Source organism: Tenrec ecaudatus, chromosome 3 (genome assembly GCF_050624435.1).
Source record: "Tenrec ecaudatus isolate mTenEca1 chromosome 3, mTenEca1.hap1, whole genome shotgun sequence".
NCBI lineage: Eukaryota > Metazoa > Chordata > Mammalia > Afrosoricida > Tenrecidae > Tenrec > Tenrec ecaudatus.
In genome coordinates, this window is record NC_134532.1 from 118,389,324 (window position 1) to 118,407,026 (window position 17,703).

Sequence of the window (17,703 nt, forward strand, 5' to 3'; positions counted from 1 at the left end):
AATTCTACCTTGCAAGTCTGGATAGAGCAGAGGATGTACACTGGGGAAGATAGGAGCTGGAGGCACAGGGAATCCAGGGCGGATGATACCTTCAGGACCAGGGGTGTGAGTGGTGATACTGGGAAGGTAGAGGGTGAGTGGGTTGGAAAGGGGGAACCAATTACAAGGATCTACATGTGACCTCCTCCCTGGGGGACGGACAACAGAAAAGGGGGTGAAGGGAGACGCCGGACAGGGAAAGATATGACAAAATAATAATTTATAAATTATAAAGGGCTCATGAGAGAGGGGGAGCGGGGAGGGAGGGGAAAAAGAGGACCTGATGCAAAGGGCTTAAGTGGAGAGCAAATGCTTTGAAAATGATTAGGGCAAAGAATGCACAGATGTTCTTTATACAAATGATGTATGTATATGTATGGATTGTGATGAAAGTTGGATGAGCCCCTAATAAAATGTTTTAAAAAAATTTTTAAGTGGTTGTCCCACCAGCACAACCCCCACCCCACAAAAACATCTCCGTGTTGTCCAGTCAATTCTGGCTCACTATAACTATAGGACAGAGTAGAACATCCCTTGTGGAGTTTCAAGTCTATAAATCTTTAAAGGAGCAGAAATATCCTCATTGTTCTCCTGAGGAGCAAGCTGGTGAGTTTGAACTGCTGTCCTTATGGTTAGCAGCCCAACTGGTGTCCCGCTGCACCACCAGCATTCATTATTGGAGTGGCTTTCGGTTCCTCAACCTTCCTAATGCCACGGCCCTTTCATGGAGTTCCTCATGTTGTGGTGAGCCCCCAACCATAAAATTATTTTCGTTGCTACTTCATCATTGTCATTTTGCGACTGTTATGAATCGGGCGACCCCTGTGAAAGGGTCGTTCTACCCACAAAAAGGTCACCAACCCCTGGTTGAGAATCACTGCTCTAGAGGTTAAAGTGGGTGTTGATTGAGCCAATCTGTAGATTTCCCTTACAGGTTCTCTGATTATTTGGTATAAGTTAATCTTTTCTGGAATATTGTAAGTCCATAGAAGACAAAGAATGTCTTTGGTATCTTGAATTACTTTCATTGCCTGGCAAAGTGACTGCTGTCGCCCTTAGCAGATGTCTATGACTTTGTAGCTACTAAATCAATATCTAGTCTTTAATTTTTTTAATATAGAAATAAGAACCTGACAAAAATTAGTGACCGGTTTCCCTGAAAAGTATGTACTGTGTAAGTTTACTTTCGGTGAGTCTTTCCTCGTGTCAACATTAGAAAAGTACCCGGAGCTTTCCTGCTTCGTTAAGGTGGGTCATTAGAGAGGATAACTTAGCACTTCTATTCTTGGAGGCTTTTGGAATTCTAAAAGAAAATGGATCTCAGCAAGAGCATGTTCAAGAGAGGGTAAATGATAGATGTGAATGAAATTAATGCTTTAGAATCAGAGAAAAGATTGGCAATTAGGAGTTAAAGTTGTCTGACTCCATTTTTTTCCTAAGGGGAAAAATTAGTAGGTATTATTTAGTTACAAAGATTTTCAAATTATAATTGTCACTGTGTTTCTATCAAAACAGATCTTGTTCACTCCCTTTCATATTTTAAAAAAATTATAAACTATGGGGATTGAAGATAAAGCAAGTGAATGTGACGATTCAGAACCATCCAGAAAAGTGGATCACACCGTTTCCACACATGAAGAAATGCAGGTAAGTCTCATTCACTGTAGAACACCCTGGTCATTTCTTTAAGGAAGAGACTATTTCAGCGAATTATTGCATTGTGTTCTCTTCATTCTTTATGGTTCGACTAAGAAAAGTCCCCATTCTTACTCCTCAATCTCATAACAGTCCAGGGCAAGTATGACTAGCTAGGCAAATGGGGAGTCTCTAAAACCCTTGTCTTCCTGGTGTAAACCCTAGAATGATGTTCATTTCTTCCCTTTCCCTTCTGCTGTTTAAATTCCAATTGATAAATGAATGTATGACTGTTAATGATTTTTTACTTCAGTTATCTTTTGATGAACAAATTCAGTATATTGACTGCCTGTTGCCTGGTATCACAACTAACATGTGCTGACTTTTAAACCCAGCATAAGGACATTTCATGTGACTCCAGCATTGGTGATCCCACAAGGAGTGACTCGATATTTATAACATGGTTCTTGTTCCAAGCATCAGCTGATTCGCTAATAACAAAACTGTATTCAACTAAAAGTGTTATTCTTGATACAAGCAATGGAAATTTGATTTGTGATATAATGACCCAGAACCTGTAGAAATGTATAGCAAATATACAGTTTTAAGATTGCATGTTGCTTCCTCAGGCACCTGAGGAGACAGACGTGAATCTCAGGAGTACAGATGTAAGTGAACCAACAGAAGGAAGCAACCTGCTAGACAGCAATGAAAAAAACCTACAACAAACACCAACTGAAGACAGTCATTTGCAGAGATTGAGGCGGACATTTGCTTGCCCTCCACATGGATTGCTGGGTAGAATAGTAACAAATGGTATGTAAACAATAAAGATGAATTGAGGAGGTTTAAAAGATGAAATCATCATAATGTGAGAACAACATATGTTTTTAAAGTACTACATGAACAATTCAATGGAACCCTGGTGGTGTAGTGGCTATGTATTGGGCTGCTAACCACAAGGTCAGCTGTTCAAAACCACTCCGAGGTAGAAAGGCAGTTTTCTACTCCTGTAAAGAGTTAGCATCTTGGAAGTCCAGTGGGGCACTTCTACTCTGTCCTATAGGGACACTGAGTTGGAATCGACTTGATGGCAGTGGATGTGAACGAGACATGAACAATCCACACTGCTAGGTGGCTCTGAGTCACATTGTCATTCAGGGACCCATACTGGCAAGGCTCTGTGTCCTCTTCAACAAGAGATTCCAAGATTTCTTCATCACCACCATGCGAGCCATCAGGAAGGGGAAAAGAACAGAAAGCAATCTATTTTCTTTTGCCTCATCTGGGAAAGAATGTCACAGGATTCCATGAGAGAAAAATGATTGTTAAGGCATTTGTTCGCAGATATGCTACACCCATGTTGGTTGTTAGAAATACAGCTAATATTTGAGTAAACATCAATTTGTCCTTCTGAATGAGCCCTGTCATGTTATGCGTAAATGTCTTGATTTTCAGTTCATCTGAGTCCATTAGAGCTGCTGTTACTTAAGACAGCTGTTGGATTTTTCCTCTGGAAATTTATTTCAGTGTTATTTTGTACATTGTTAGAGTTTCATTTGGTCTTCCAATGCCTCCAAAGGTCAAGCCAATGACAGTGTGATGGGTAAAATGCATGTGCAGGTGCAGTTATGCTTCTGTGCTGAAATAAAAAGTGTACCTGCACATGTATGATATAGCAGAGGAAAGAAGGTCTTTGAACATGTAAACCCAATTTCAAAATGACATTATGGCATGACAGTCATTGGAATTAGTGTGTGCCTCCTAAGTACACATGTTAAAGGATGTAATACATTTGACTTAGGAGTTAATTAGGATTGCTGAAAAATCAGGCTCGTTTCTTTATAGTTACACTTGATTTATTAGTCCTGAAAGATATTTTTGCCATTTTCAGCTGAGACTCTGGAAAACCAAGGATGATGTGCTGTTTTTTAGGTTCTAAATATGTTTTCAATGAAATTAAGCAGGGTTTCAAACTGACATAAGAGGAAAAAGAACCTCAACTGTTCATCGGAACACAGTAAAAACTAAGTTCCCAAATACACACTAACAAACAAAGCAGTAGTCGATTGAATGCCTTCTCTGTCCTTGTTACCATTTAAAAAAATTGTCACCATTCAAGTCATGCCATGTTTCTAGATAAAACAATGACAACAAAACAAATAAGAACTGATGTAAGTCAAGGATGAAAATGAACTGTATGATTAGGGAACTCAGATTTTATAACGATTCTGTAATCACGATGTGTGAGGCTACCTGAAAATGAGCTTGGTGTGTGTCAATGTCTCTTATCACAATCCATACGTACATCAATTGTGTAAAGCAAATGTATACATTCATTGCCCTCATCATTCTCAAAACATTTGCTCTCCACTTAAGCCCTTGGCATCAGCTCCTCATTTTCCCCATCTTTCCCATTCCCCCCTCCCTCATGAACCCTTGATAATTAATAAACTATTATTTTGTCATATCTTACACTGTCCCACGTCTCCCTTCACCCACTTTTCTGTTGTCCATCCCCCACGGAGGAGGTTATATGTAGATCCCTGTAATCAGTTTCCCCTTCTACCCCATCCTCCCTCCACCAATATAGTCTTAAGAATGGTTTTTCACCAATTCTAAGATTAATATATGTACATTAGATTATTAAACATTTTAATAATAAAAATATGTGTTGTTTATCAAAATTTTAATTACATAAATTTTTATTGGGCAGCACACAAATCACAATAGATAATAATATTAAATATTTAAGATAACAGATCTTTTAAATCAAGAAATAAAATTTATGAAAACATTTCTAATATTATAGAAATTATTTTTAAAATTCTATACTGAAAAAATATAGAAAGCAGAAGGAACAATAAAATCATAGCCCATTTTCCAGAGGCAAAAAATGTGTTTCTCTACTTTTGTTTGTAAGCTATTTTTCCATAAATTACATATTTATATACATGCACCTCAACTCAAACTCCCTGTCACTGAGTTGATGCTGATTCAGAGCGACCCTATGGGACAGAGTAGAACTGCCCCTGGTGGTCTCCAGGACTGTAACATTTTATAGGAGTAGAAAGCCTGGTTTTTCCCCTACAGAGCAACTGGTAGTTTTGAACTGCTGGCCTTTGGGTTAGCAACCCAGCACTTAACCTACTAGACCACCAGGACACCTCTATGTATATACATAAAAAACCACTGCCATCGATTTGATGCCCACTCACCTTGACCCTTTAGGACAGAGCAGAACTACCTCTGTGGGTTTCTGAGACTGCATCTCTTTACAGGAGCAGAGAGCCCTGTCTTTCTGCCACAGAGCAACCGCTGGTTTTGAACTGCTGATCTTAAGGTTAGCAGCCTATCATGTAACCACTACTATACCAAGGCTCCCTACATGTGCACAGGGCTTACTAAAGGTACGTTGTAGAGAGCTCTTTGTGAACTGTAAAACACTGCATAAGTCTAAATATATAGAAATATATATGTACACACACATATATATTTCTTCTAAAATGCTTTTAATTTAGTTAATAATTTACTTCTCATTTATAATTTTGGAAAATAATATTTTTATTTCCTTCATAGAAGAATACTTGTGGAGGGAGGGTGGGGTGGAAAGGGGAACTGATTACAGGGATCTACAGATAACCTCCTCCGTGGGGGATGGACAACAGAAAAGTGGGTGAAGGGAGACGTGGGACAGTGTAAGATATGACAAAATAATAGTTTATTAATTATCAAGCTTTGATGAGGGAGGGGAGAGCAGTGAAGGAGGAGGATAAATGAGGAGCTGATGCCAGGGGCTTAAGTGGAGAGCAAATGTTTTGAGAATGATGAAGGCAATGAATGTACAAATATGCTTTACACATTTTAAAAAGACTATATTGATTGAAGAGCAATAAAGTAGAAACTAGAGAAGAAAAATTGAAACCTATAAAGCAGTTCTACACTGTACTACAGAGTAGCTATGAGTCAGGATCGGCTTACCAGTGATGAGGTAAGTTAAATGCATGAAATTAAAATTAATATAATAAGACCTGTGTCATGAGCCTGAAAGAATTGATTTTTGCAAGGGACAAGAATGTTTTCATACAATTTTCTTAAATGTTGATAATTTATATAGCTACTAGTGTGCTATGATTTATTTATTCAAGAAAATAATGTTTATTAAATAAATAATATGTATTATTATTTATATGATAATTTATTGATTGAAAACTGGCTTTCCGGGTTTCTTTCAGTTACCATGGTGGTCCTTCTGTGGGCTGTAGTCTGGTCAATTACTGGCAGTGAATGTCTACCTGGAGGAAACCTATTTGGAATCATAATCCTGTTCTACTGTGCGGTCCTCGGGGGCAAACTGATGGGACTGATTACGTTCCCTACGTTACCTCCACTGCCTCCTCTTCTTGGTAAGTGCTAAACGCTAATTATTTTCTTGAGAATAAATCATATTTTTTTAAATAGTAATTTGGGAAGTCTGTTAAATGAATGATTGATCACCATCCTTGCCTCTAAAGAGCACTCTGGCCGTATTTCTTTAAACAGATTTTTTGTGTGTCTTTTAGCAGTTTGTGATATGTTCCATATTCTTCTCCAGCACCAAAATTCAAATTCATCTATTCTTCTTTGGTCTTTCTTATTCAATGTTCAACTTCACATGCGTATGAAGCAATTGAAAATACAATGGCTAGAATCAGAAGCATCTTAGTCCTTGAAGTAGCATCCTTGCTCTCCAACACTGTAAAGTGGTCGTGTGCAGCAGATTCACCAATACTAGGCACCTTCTGCTCTCTTAACTGCTGCTTCCATGAGCATTGATTGTGGATCCAAGCAAGGCAAAATCCTTGACAACTTCAACCTTTTCTTCATTGATCACGATGTTCCCTACTGGTCCAGTGTGAGGTCTTCTTTACATGGACTTGTAATCCTTACTAAAGGCTCCAATTCTTGACCTTCATCAGCAAGTGCTGTTTTCTAATCTGTCAAAGAAGTTACAGGTTCTGGCATGTATCTTTTTGCTTCATTTCCATCTTATTCAGCCACGTAGCCAGAAATATCAACTAACATTCATTGCAAACCAATGCTAGACTATCAAGGAAAAATCCTTTGATACTAACGTGTGTAAGGAACAATTAGAAGAAATGATGGAGTAATTCTAAGTTGTGTGGGACACCTTAAAGCAAGATAATTTAAATGTAATAGGAATTCCAGAAGAGGAGGGAAATTATCAATACATTGTATTGTATTGTAAAGCAGATCATTATTGGGAAAAAAAACAGTTTTTAAAGTAAGCTTTTAGAGTCTTAAATTCACCGATTGTATCCCCAACGTGGTAGTTAACATGTTTCTCTATTCCTTTTATGTAAATTCATGGTTAGAAGTGGAGGTTTCATCATAAGGTTTATCTTTGTATGCTCCTTAAAACCCCAAATATATTCGAGTATTACCTATTTATCTTTCAAGATTAATTCATACTGATTTGTGGTTATATAATGTCTGATCATCCTTTCTATGTCTTGTCTTACCAACCGTTTTGGATTAACAATAATTCCTATGACATTGCAACTATGGTGCAATGGATTGCCTTTATGTGGCTTTTATGGCCCTGGTTTGCAATTCTTCCAAATATTTGGTCAAGCTACCCTCTGCCAAGTGAATGGTCTGTCTGATATTTATGTTAGTGGCTTGCAAGTATTGGTCAGCTTGCTAACCGTCTACGCAGCTTGTTAAGAATTGGTCAGGTTGCTATCTCCATAAGTCGAGTGCAGAAATTGGGTAGGCTTGCATCCACCCAATAAATTAGTGAGTTTAGGATCCTGCTAGGAAAGCCACACTTTGACATTAATAAGGAGCCTCTCTATCTGTATAAATGTACAGTGTCATAGTTTTTTGGAGGACCCCTGGCTGCAGTTTGAATCCAAAAGTCAACCCACAGGATAAAAATGAGGCTTTCTACTCCTTTTAACAGACTCAGAAACCCACAGGGACAATTCCACCCTTAGGATCACTGTTCATCAAAATGAGCTTGATGGCAGTGAATTTTAATTCTGATCAATAAGCACCTGAAGAGGAGAACATCAATTGACTCAAAGTCTCTGTGCTGAGAACCTCCTAGACTCAAATAAAAGCACCATAATAATGCTCAGGGGCTGTGATACTAACCCAACAACACTGAAGACCAAGTGAAATGGTGACTTGGGCAGCAGAGCTTAGAAGCAGAGCAATGGCTGCAGGAACCATGAGAGCAGTAGACACAGTGTCTCAAGTATTGAAGGCATTTGCTAAATATTAAATTGATGAAATAGAGAAGACTCACCAGCTGACCTGAGAGAGCAACAATGTCCATTCCAACATAGTTCACGAAAGCCTTTGCTTAGAAGCAAAATAGATGAATTATTTTTAAATTCAGTTATGTAACTGGAAAGTAAATGGAACCTATGAAAATACTTGTTGAATGGATGTATGTGTGGATTGTGATAAGAGCTGTACAAGCCCCCAATAAAATGATTTTTTAAAGGAATAAATGTCATAATATTTGTAAAATGAGCCAAGCGCTGGCAAAAGAAAAGAAAAAATATTTGATGATACTTCAGATAGCCTCCCATAGCTGGTGATTTCAGGGACAGTTGCTGTTTGTAAACAAAGGAATACTTGAAATGAATATTGTCATAAAGCATTCTACATTTAATCGTAATCTCTTTCCAAATGCTTCCTTCTGTTCTTAGATTTTAAATTAAGTTACTTAGAGAATAGTAACTATCCTAATTTATCTTTTAATCTATATAGCCTCACTTATGTTACTATTTTAATTTCTTAAATTAATAGCTCAACTAATGTTATCCTACAACTGAACACAGTGAATTTCCTAAAGTTCTATAGTTGTCTCACTTCTAATACGCTGAGAAATATTTTGTGTACTTTGACACTAACTGGAGCGGTTTGACTTCTCCATTCAAGGCATGCTGCTTGCTGGATTTCTCATCAGAAATAGCCCAGTCGTCAGCGATCATGTGCAGATCAAACACAGGTGGTCTTCCTCGTTGAGAAGCATAGCCCTGTCCATCATACTGGTCCGTGCTGGCCTTGGACTGGATTCAAAGGTATGAGGTGGGATTTCTAATTATTCAATTGGCATCTTGGTCCTCCAATAGTGCAATACTCCAGTATTTAAAGTCACTGAGCTTGATGAAATGGGTGTGCATACTTTCCATGAAGGGAAGCACATTTGTGTCATACAAGTCTGTTGTGCAGGGTAGGTTCACCCCTCTGCTTCACCAGATTTCAGAACATGCCGTCAGAATTGCTTGGAGAAAGGGGAAGTGGGGACAGCACCAAGAATAAAAATTCCTCTTTTCTCTCTGCTAGAGATACATCCATACTTACACATGGTGGTCAGCGAGGGAGACGCGATCTTACCTTTGGCGTGCAAGCCCCTTTGTGCGTGCTCAGAGCCACTAGCTAGCTCTGGAAGCTTCCTATTGCTTTCAGAGTTGTTTGTTTGAAATGGGCTTGTGTGTCACAAAAGATTACAAGCCAGTTTAAACTTTCTTTTTCCTACTGTGCTAACTAGTGTTAGTTTAGACCACTGTCGAGGTCTGCTGGCTAAGGATTCTAGAGGGTTTTTAAGGCTTTGGCCCTTCTCTCTCTCTTAAATTTAAATTGTATTTACTGCTGTATTCATTTTTACCCTTTTGTTTGTGGAGTGGAAAACAAAGAAAATCATTGCATGTAGTTCCAGAGCCCATCTCACCAAAACAATGGCAGTAGCCCACTCAGGCCCTCCCCTACGTATGTGGCTTGGTTTTTCCTTTTCCACCCTCCCTCCCTCCTCCCCTTCCTGACCTTCCTGCCCCTTTCCTTCCCCCCTGACACTGCCCCCCACCCTGACCCCCGCACACACACCAACCTCACTCCTTGATCTTGTAGTCGTTTTTTGTAATTTTGCCCTTTGGTGTGAAAACCATTTTTATTTTTTCCTTTATAATAATGCTGTCATAAAATATGTCTCTGTCAGATTGACTAATTTTGCTGCGCATAATGCCCTCCAATTTTGTCTGTGTCGTGGTGTTCGACAGACTTGTCATTGTTTTTTCAGGGTGAAAAATATCCCCTGGTGTGTACGTACCATAGTTTGCTTGCTCCACAGATGGGGTTTTTAGTTGTTTGCACTAAACATCAGTGTGTAAATGTCTGTTAGTGAGTTATTTTTGTTTCTTTAGCGTATATACCAGGTGGAGGGATTGCAGGATCATATGGTATTTGTATTTGATTAAGGAAAAGCTATGCGGCTTTCCATACTGGTTGTACCATATTGCAATCCCACCAACAATGTTCATATATTCCAATCACTCCATATCCTCTCCAGAGCATTATTTTCTTTTTTCTTGAATTTTGTTAAAAGTGTCAATGTGTGGTGGTATCTCATTATTGTTTTAATTGTATTTAGCCTATGGCTAATGAATGTGAGCATTTCTATATATGATTACTGACCGCCTGAATGTCATCTTTAGTAAATTGTCTATTCATCGTTACTGCCCATTTTTGATCAGTTTATTTGTATTTTACTTAAGATGTTGCAGTTTTTGATAGATTTTTTAAATTATCCCTTTATCTGATAGATGATTGTCAAATATTTTCCCAGTCTATGGGTTTTCTTTTCACTCTTTTGATGGAATCTTGTTATAGACATAACTGTCGTAGTTTGCGATGGCCCTCGTCCTCCATTTTGTCTCATACGGTGTGAATATTTTTCATTGTGGTTCGACAGTGCAATTATCTCTTGGATTAGAGCCCTTAAGCGCGTCCCTATTTTTTTTCATTGATCATCTTGAGTGAGTTTTTGAGCATGGTGAGAGGTATGGGTCTTGTTTCATTCTTTTGCCAGCAGAGATCCAATTTTTCCAACATCACTTACTGAAAAAGCTGTCTCTTCCCTACTTAAGGTGCTTTAGTCCTTCATCAAAAATCAGCTGTACAGGGTGCTTAGCTGTATTTCTGCTCTCTCTGCTCTAATCCTTTGGTCTACATGTTGGTCATTGTATCAATACCAAACTGCTTTGACTAATATGAGTGTATTACAGGTTTTGAAAACTGGAAGTGAAAGGTTTTCTACTTCGCTTTTGGTTGTTGTTGTTTTTTTTTGGGGGGGGGGTTCTTGGTCGCATTTGCTTTTGCTTTTTAATGGTGCATTGTTTATATTGGATGTCATTCCTTCCATACAAGTTGGTGATTAGATTTTTCCATTTCTTTGATTACCGTATATACTCAAATGTAAGCCGACCCGATTATAAGCCGAGGTACCTAATTATTACCTGGGAAACCAGAAAATCTGATTGACTCGAGTATAAGCCTAGGGTGGAAAATGCAGAAGCTATTGGTGAGTTTCAATAATCAAAACAAATGAAAATAAAATTACTAAAAATTGAGATATCAGTGAGGTTATGTATTTAAATATTTATTTTAAATAAAAAACATAAATAAAAGGACAACAAGTCATTTAAAATTAGTAAACCAGCACAGTGAGTGGAAAATAGGTTCAACAAAAACAATAAGGTATCAAGAATGATAACTTAAGAGTACTATTCCCTGAGCTCAATCAGCAACCAAGCTAAAATGTAAAGAGTTAAAATCCTTCAAAACTGGATTTCTCATCACCATCCGTATCCCAATGCAGAGCTTCAGCTGGTGTGAGGTCATCATAGACGCTGTCCTCACTGAGATCGCCGTCATCACCATCCTGCTGTCATTTTCATACAAAGTGCAGTCTTCACTGCCATCCATAGCATTACTAATACTACATTTCTGGAAGGCGCATCGCACCATGTCTTCTGGGATGTCTTCCCATGCATCTCGAACCCACTTTGCTATGAACTCTATGTCAGGCTTCATGAGATGTCCTCCTTTTGTTAGTCAGGCTTGACCAGATGACATCCATTCATGCCACTGACCAGTGTATAAGCCGAACCCCAATTTTTCAGCACTTTTTTTATGCTGAAAAACTTGGCTTATACATGAGTATATATGGTAATTGTGCTGGAATTTGGATTGGAATTGCATTTATGGGGTGCTTTTGGTAACATTGACATTTTCACTATAGTAAGTCTTCTGATTCTTGAGCATAGGACATTCTTGCATTTGTGTAAGTCGCTTGATTTCCTGCAGAAGTGTTCTATAGTTTTTAAATAAGTCTTTTGGTCTATATTTTCAATTCTGGTGATATTTTTGCCTAGCTTAGGTATTAGGGTTATACTTGCTTCATAAGATGATTTAGTCGTATATTATCCTTTTCTATATTCTGAAAAAGTCCAAACTGGATTAGTGGAAACTCGTCTCTAAATGCTCGGTAGAATTCTCTGGTAAAGTCAGCTGGTCTTTGACCTTTTGATGTTGGGAGTTTTTTAATGATCAGATTTACTTTTTCTTGTGTTATTGACCTGTTGGGGCTTTTTACGTCCCCCTATGTTAATTTAGGTAGGCAGTGTGTTTCTAGAAATTTATCCATTTTCAGATTTGTTGGACTACATTTTTTTCACAATGCTGTATGATTACCTCTTTATTTAGTTTGGTTCTATTGTGATGCTGCCCGTTTGATTTCTTATTTGTAATATTTTCTTCTTTGTTTCCTTTGTTAGACTTGTCAGTAGTTTTTCAATTTTGTTAAATCTTCAAAGAACCAACTTCTTGTCTTGTTGATTTGGGGCCTAGTTTTGCCATCTGTTTTCTAAAACATATGGTTGTTGGTGATGGTGTTAACTGCCATCACATCAGTTCTACCTGCCTGGTCCTGCTCCAGCCTCATACCTGCTGCTATGTTTGACCCCATCATGCAGCTACTATGTAAATCCATGTTGTCAAGGGTCTTCCTCCATTTCACTGTCCCTCCACTTTACGAAAACGGATGTCCTTTTCTAGAGACTGGTCTCCTGATAAAATGCCCAAAGTATGTGAGGTAAAGTCTCACCATCCATGCCTGTAAGAAGCATTGTGCTGGTTGTACTTCTCCTAAGACAAATTTCTTTATTCTTTTAGCAGCTTGTAGAACTTTTAATATTCTTCACCAGCATCACAATTCAAATGCATCAGTTCTCCAATGTACTGCTACAATAGTTGTTGAATGATCTTCAGCAAAATTCAGTTGAATGTGATATCAGTGATATTGTTCTGTAATGTGTGCATGCTATTGGATCACCTTTCTATGGAATGGGTACATATATGTATCTTTTCGAGTCAACTGGTCCAGTAGCTCTGTTCCAAATTTCTTGGCCTAGATAATTGAGTGCTTCCAGTGCTTCATCAACTTGTGGAAACATTTCAAGTGGTATCATGAGCCTTGTTTTTTGCTAATCCCTTCAGTGAAACTTGGACTTTTTCCTTCGCTACCATTGGTTCTTTCTCATAGGCTACCTCCTGAAATGGCTGAATGTCCGCCAGTACTTTTCGGCACAGTGACTCTATGTATTTTTTCCATCTTCTTTCGATTCTTCCCTCACCGGTCAATATTTTAGCCATAGAATCTTTCAAAATTTCAACTTGAAGCTTTGATTTTTTTTACTTGATTTACTTCAGTTTAAGATATACAGTGTTCTTCCTTTTGGTTTTCTACCTCAAGATCTTGGCACATTTAATTATAAGACTTACTTTGGCTTCTTCAACTTTCATTTTTCTGTTCCACTTTTCCCTCCATTTACTTTAGCTAGTCTATGATTAAGAGCAAGTTTGAAAGTCTCTTCTGACATCCACCTTGATCCTTTAGTCTTTCCTGTCTTTTAAATGAACTTTTGCTTTCTTCATGAATGATGTTCTTGATGTCCTCTCATACCTCATTAGACTTTCTGTCATTAATATTAAATCCCTCAAATCTGTTTTTTAAATGTTCTTAAAATTCAGGTGGGATATACTCAAGGTCATATTTTGGCTCCAGTGGATTTACTTTCATTTTCTTCCACTTCAACCTGAACTTATAGGAGCAATTGTTGGTCTCCTCCACAGTTGGCCACTGGTTTGGGCTACAGATTATTGAGCTTCCATGTTTTCTCTTTCTATAGATGTGGTCAATTTGATTTCTATGTATTTCATCTGGAGAAATTGCATATAGTTTGGTCATCCCTGTTTCAAAGTTTTACATTCCCATCACCAATAGTCACCAACAACTTCCAGCATCTTGACTGCTCGTTTGATCAAATGCAGACTGAAAACATTGGTAAATTTCTTCAATTTCTTCATCACTAGCCATAGTGGTCAGTGTACATATTTGAGTAACTGTTATATTGACTAGATTTCTTTGTATGAATATAGATATAATCCTATCATAGAAAGTTGTACTTCAAGATAGATCTTGAAATGTCCTCTTTAATAATGAATGCAGAACCATCCCTCCTGAATTTGTCATTCCCAGAATAGTAAACCATATGATTTTTCTAATTCAAAATGGCCAACACCAGCTCCCCAATGTGCAGGATATCTATCTTGATGTGTTCCATTTCATTTTTGATGATTTCCAATTCCCTAGATTTATACTTCCTACAGTCCATGTTCCAATTTTTATTAGATGCTTGCAGCAGCTTCCCACAGAGAGAGCCATGCCTCATCTACCAATGAAGGTTCCAAAGGCTTTACTCTATCCATGTTGTTGTGGTCAACTTTACGTGGAGAAGGCAGCTTTTCCTCAATCATATTTTTCAATTCCTTCTTACCTGAGAGATTCATTTTTCTGGCACTATATCTGATAAAGTTCTGCTGCTGTTATTGAGGTTGTCAGTATCTGACAGTATTTCACTTCTATTCAAATGGGTTTCAGTTGCTGATTCCTCAGGAATGGGTAGCCTCTTTGTTCATTATAGAGTATTCTTAGTCTGGAGCTCCACTGAAACTTGTTCGTTTTGGGTGACCCTCCTGCTCTTTGACAAACCAATGACGCAGCTTCCAAATCACCACAGAAACAGCAAACTGCCACATTGTGACAAACTGATAGACAAGCATTGGTCTAAAACACTAGGCTCATGTTTTTGCTTTGTTTTTCTTTCCCCTGTATGTTTTTAAATGCAAGAATAAATGTTCTTGGGGAATGTCATGAAATGGAGCTTCTTTTTGGTGGCTCTAGCCTCATTCTGGGGTCACAAATTATAAATGAAGCAAGTATGGAGAGGATTAACCAGCTAATACGAGGATTATAAGCACAGACCCTAGGCACTGACGTGGTGGCATACTGGGTTGCTTGTCGGGCTTCTAACTGTAAGGTCGGCAACTCAAATCCACCAGCCCCTTTGTGGGAGAAAGGTGACGCAGTCTGCTTCTGTACACATTTACAGTCTCAGACACCTGATGAGGCCGTTCTACTTTGTCCTATAAGGTTGGACTTGACTTAGCATCAGTGGCTACCCCTCACCATTTGCATGATTTTGAGAAAATTAGCTTGAGCCTTTTGGCAAGAGGACATCCAAAAATGAAAATAATAGAACTCCTCATCTGACAGAGTGACTATGATAGTGTGGCTATATGGCCTAAATAAATAAAATTCACTCTAAAACACGTAGACAACTGAAGTGTCTGTTAAATAAAACTCATTACTTGGAAGATTTCTATTGCCCCATACATGGGCTGAATGCTGAAGAAAAAGTTTAAGACCATCTTGTATCTCAAGTATATCTTCACTGCATGTCTGCAGAAGGTGACTTTATGTATCTATTTTTCTATTTCAGGCCCTGAAGAAGCTGAAGGGTGTTTGCGTGAGACTCTCCATGGGTCCGTGTCTCGTGGAAGCAAGTACATCTGCTCTTCTTGCGCACTTCCTCCTGGGTTTACCATGGCAATGGGGATTCATCCTGGGGTAATGGCTTTTCTTTGTCCATATGGAAACAGGCACAAACTTAAGGACATCAGAAACTGCAATGTAGAAATGTCAGGATAATCTAAATTCTCGAGTTTTAAAATACAGGCTGTGTTTTCATGGGTCCCTTTACAGTGAGTATAAGAATTTAAATGGATTGCAGACATAATGGTCTTTCGTGTGTTCCTGGCTTATGCTGCAAGGCAGTTTCTCATCTTCGGGTCAGTACAGAGTGTGTATAAAACAAGCGTATCAAGAGTGTCACCTAGACTGGGGGTTGGCAGGCTTTGAGACGGAAGAGTCAGTCCTGTCCACAGCAAGTTAAAAATTATTTAAGGACCATGATATATTTTTTTAAATCAAGTCACCATGTCTGAATAATATTTATTTCTGAACCACATGTACATACTGAAAAAGCCACAGATGGCTCGAGAGCTACAGTTTGCCAACCTGGGGTAACTGTGTTCTGCCTTGCTCGTTACCAGACCATTGGGATTTGTTGGTTCTGTGCTGCCACTTCCTCTGTGGGCAGTACTTACTTCTCATGATAAAGAACCGTGGAAGTAAATAAATAAATAGGAAAATACTTATTATTTAGTGCTAATAAGTAGGTAAGATGTGAAAATAATAATCATTTCTCATTTATCAAGGATTCACGAAGGTGGGAGGGGGGAGGAAGGGGAAAAAGAGGAGCTTATACCAAGAGCTCAAGTAGAAAATGTTTTGGAAATGATGATGTCAACATAGGTACAAATGTGCTTGAGGCAACTGATGTATGGAAAGTTATAAGAGCTGTAAGAGCCCCCAATAAAATGATAAAAAGGAAACAAAGAAACAAAATATTGAGAAGTGAAAGAACTTTAAAATGGGTCAAAAGTGAGGTCAAATGATAAGTTATTACATTTTAACCTAACCGCATCTGCATGATCGACGCTACTGTGCTATCTCTCTCTGACAGTAAAGCTATTCCCACCCTGGTCAGTGGTCAGAGGGGATTCATCAGAGGCTTAATCCACGTGGGGACCCTGCAAATGAATTTGGGGCTTGCTAATCGGTCCTACAGGGTCACTGTGAGTCAGAATTGCCTCCGTACCAGTTAGTTTGGCTTTGCTTTTATCGTGAATGTTCAAAGGATTTCCTGCTTAGTTTTGTTTTAGGTGCCGTGTCCCCAGCGGTCGTGGTGCCTTCGATGCTCCTCCTGCAGGGAGGAGGCTATGGTGTTGACAAAGGTGTGCCCACCTTACTCATGGCTGCTGGCAGCTTTGATGATATTCTAGCCATCACTGGCTTCAACACATGCTTGGGCATGGCATTTTCCACAGGTAAACCAGGCACTTCGCCATTCTCTTGCACACTGGAGACAGGGACTAACATGTGATGAGTACCCTATATTCTCTTGACAGTTGACAAGGCAAAATAAAAACAGACCAAACACCATCCAAGACAAAAGTATCTATCTTTGCTCCTTTTTCAATATATATGTTGACTCTTTAAGTATCTGTAAGCAGATCAAACAGTGGGGATGCGAGCTGTTGTCGTTGTTACGTGCCATTGAGTTGGTTCCTGCTCGTAATGGCCCGTGTTCACCAGAACTACTGGATCCTGCGCCATCCTCCCAACGGTTATGTCGGAGCCCGTGTTGCAGCCACCGTGTCAATAAGGGGGCTACACGCGAGCGAGTTTAAAGAAGGAAGAGAGAGCTTCTGAGAAAGTCAGACTTTCTTGGACACTAACACGATGCATAAGTAGTTTTTTTGCTTTGTTTGTTTTTCAAGCCTAAGTCACAGAGCAGTCCAAGGTTTCAATGAGTTTCTCTGATCCTCACAAACAAGAAAGACCCATGTGATACAGACATGTCACATTTTATGTAATAATAAAAGAACTCTATAAGGCATTTTTGGGGGCACATAATTGTTACCCTTGCTGTCCTTTAAGCAGCCTTGGTGGGGCAGTAGCTAAGGAGTCAACTGCTAACATGAAAACTCTGAGGTTGGAACCCACCAGCCGTTTCCCGGGAAAAGATGTGGCCGTCTGCTTGCACAATGATTCAGCCCCGGGAATCAGGGGGCAGTTCTACTCGCTCACATACCATCGATGGGAGTCCGAATGGGGAGTTCTTACCCTTTGGCATTTCTTAATCCTTTCTTCTAAAATTGAGAGAGAAGATTTTTCAACCTTATCTCATTTAAAAATGTAATCATAGCCTT

At 38.9% G+C, this 17,703-nt stretch overlaps 1 protein-coding gene across 2 annotated transcripts in view; it reads left to right on the forward strand.

The window, feature by feature from the left end:
• The first annotated feature begins 1,596 nt into the window (after positions 1-1,596).
• SLC9B2 (solute carrier family 9 member B2) overlaps positions 1,597-17,703 on the forward strand; it is a 45,691-nt gene continuing 29,584 nt past the window's right edge. Inside the window, exons 1-6 of one of the 2 annotated variants that reach the window (XM_075544862.1) lie at positions 1,597-1,686; positions 2,304-2,490; positions 5,910-6,080; positions 8,629-8,771; positions 15,369-15,496; positions 16,643-16,818. In XM_075544862.1, coding sequence (XP_075400977.1) covers positions 1,597-1,686; positions 2,304-2,490; positions 5,910-6,080; positions 8,629-8,771; positions 15,369-15,496; positions 16,643-16,818 — 895 coding nt within the window. The remainder of the gene's footprint in view (positions 1,687-2,303; positions 2,491-5,909; positions 6,081-8,628; positions 8,772-15,368; positions 15,497-16,642; positions 16,819-17,703) is intronic. The other variant, XM_075544863.1, reaches the window with a different exon arrangement.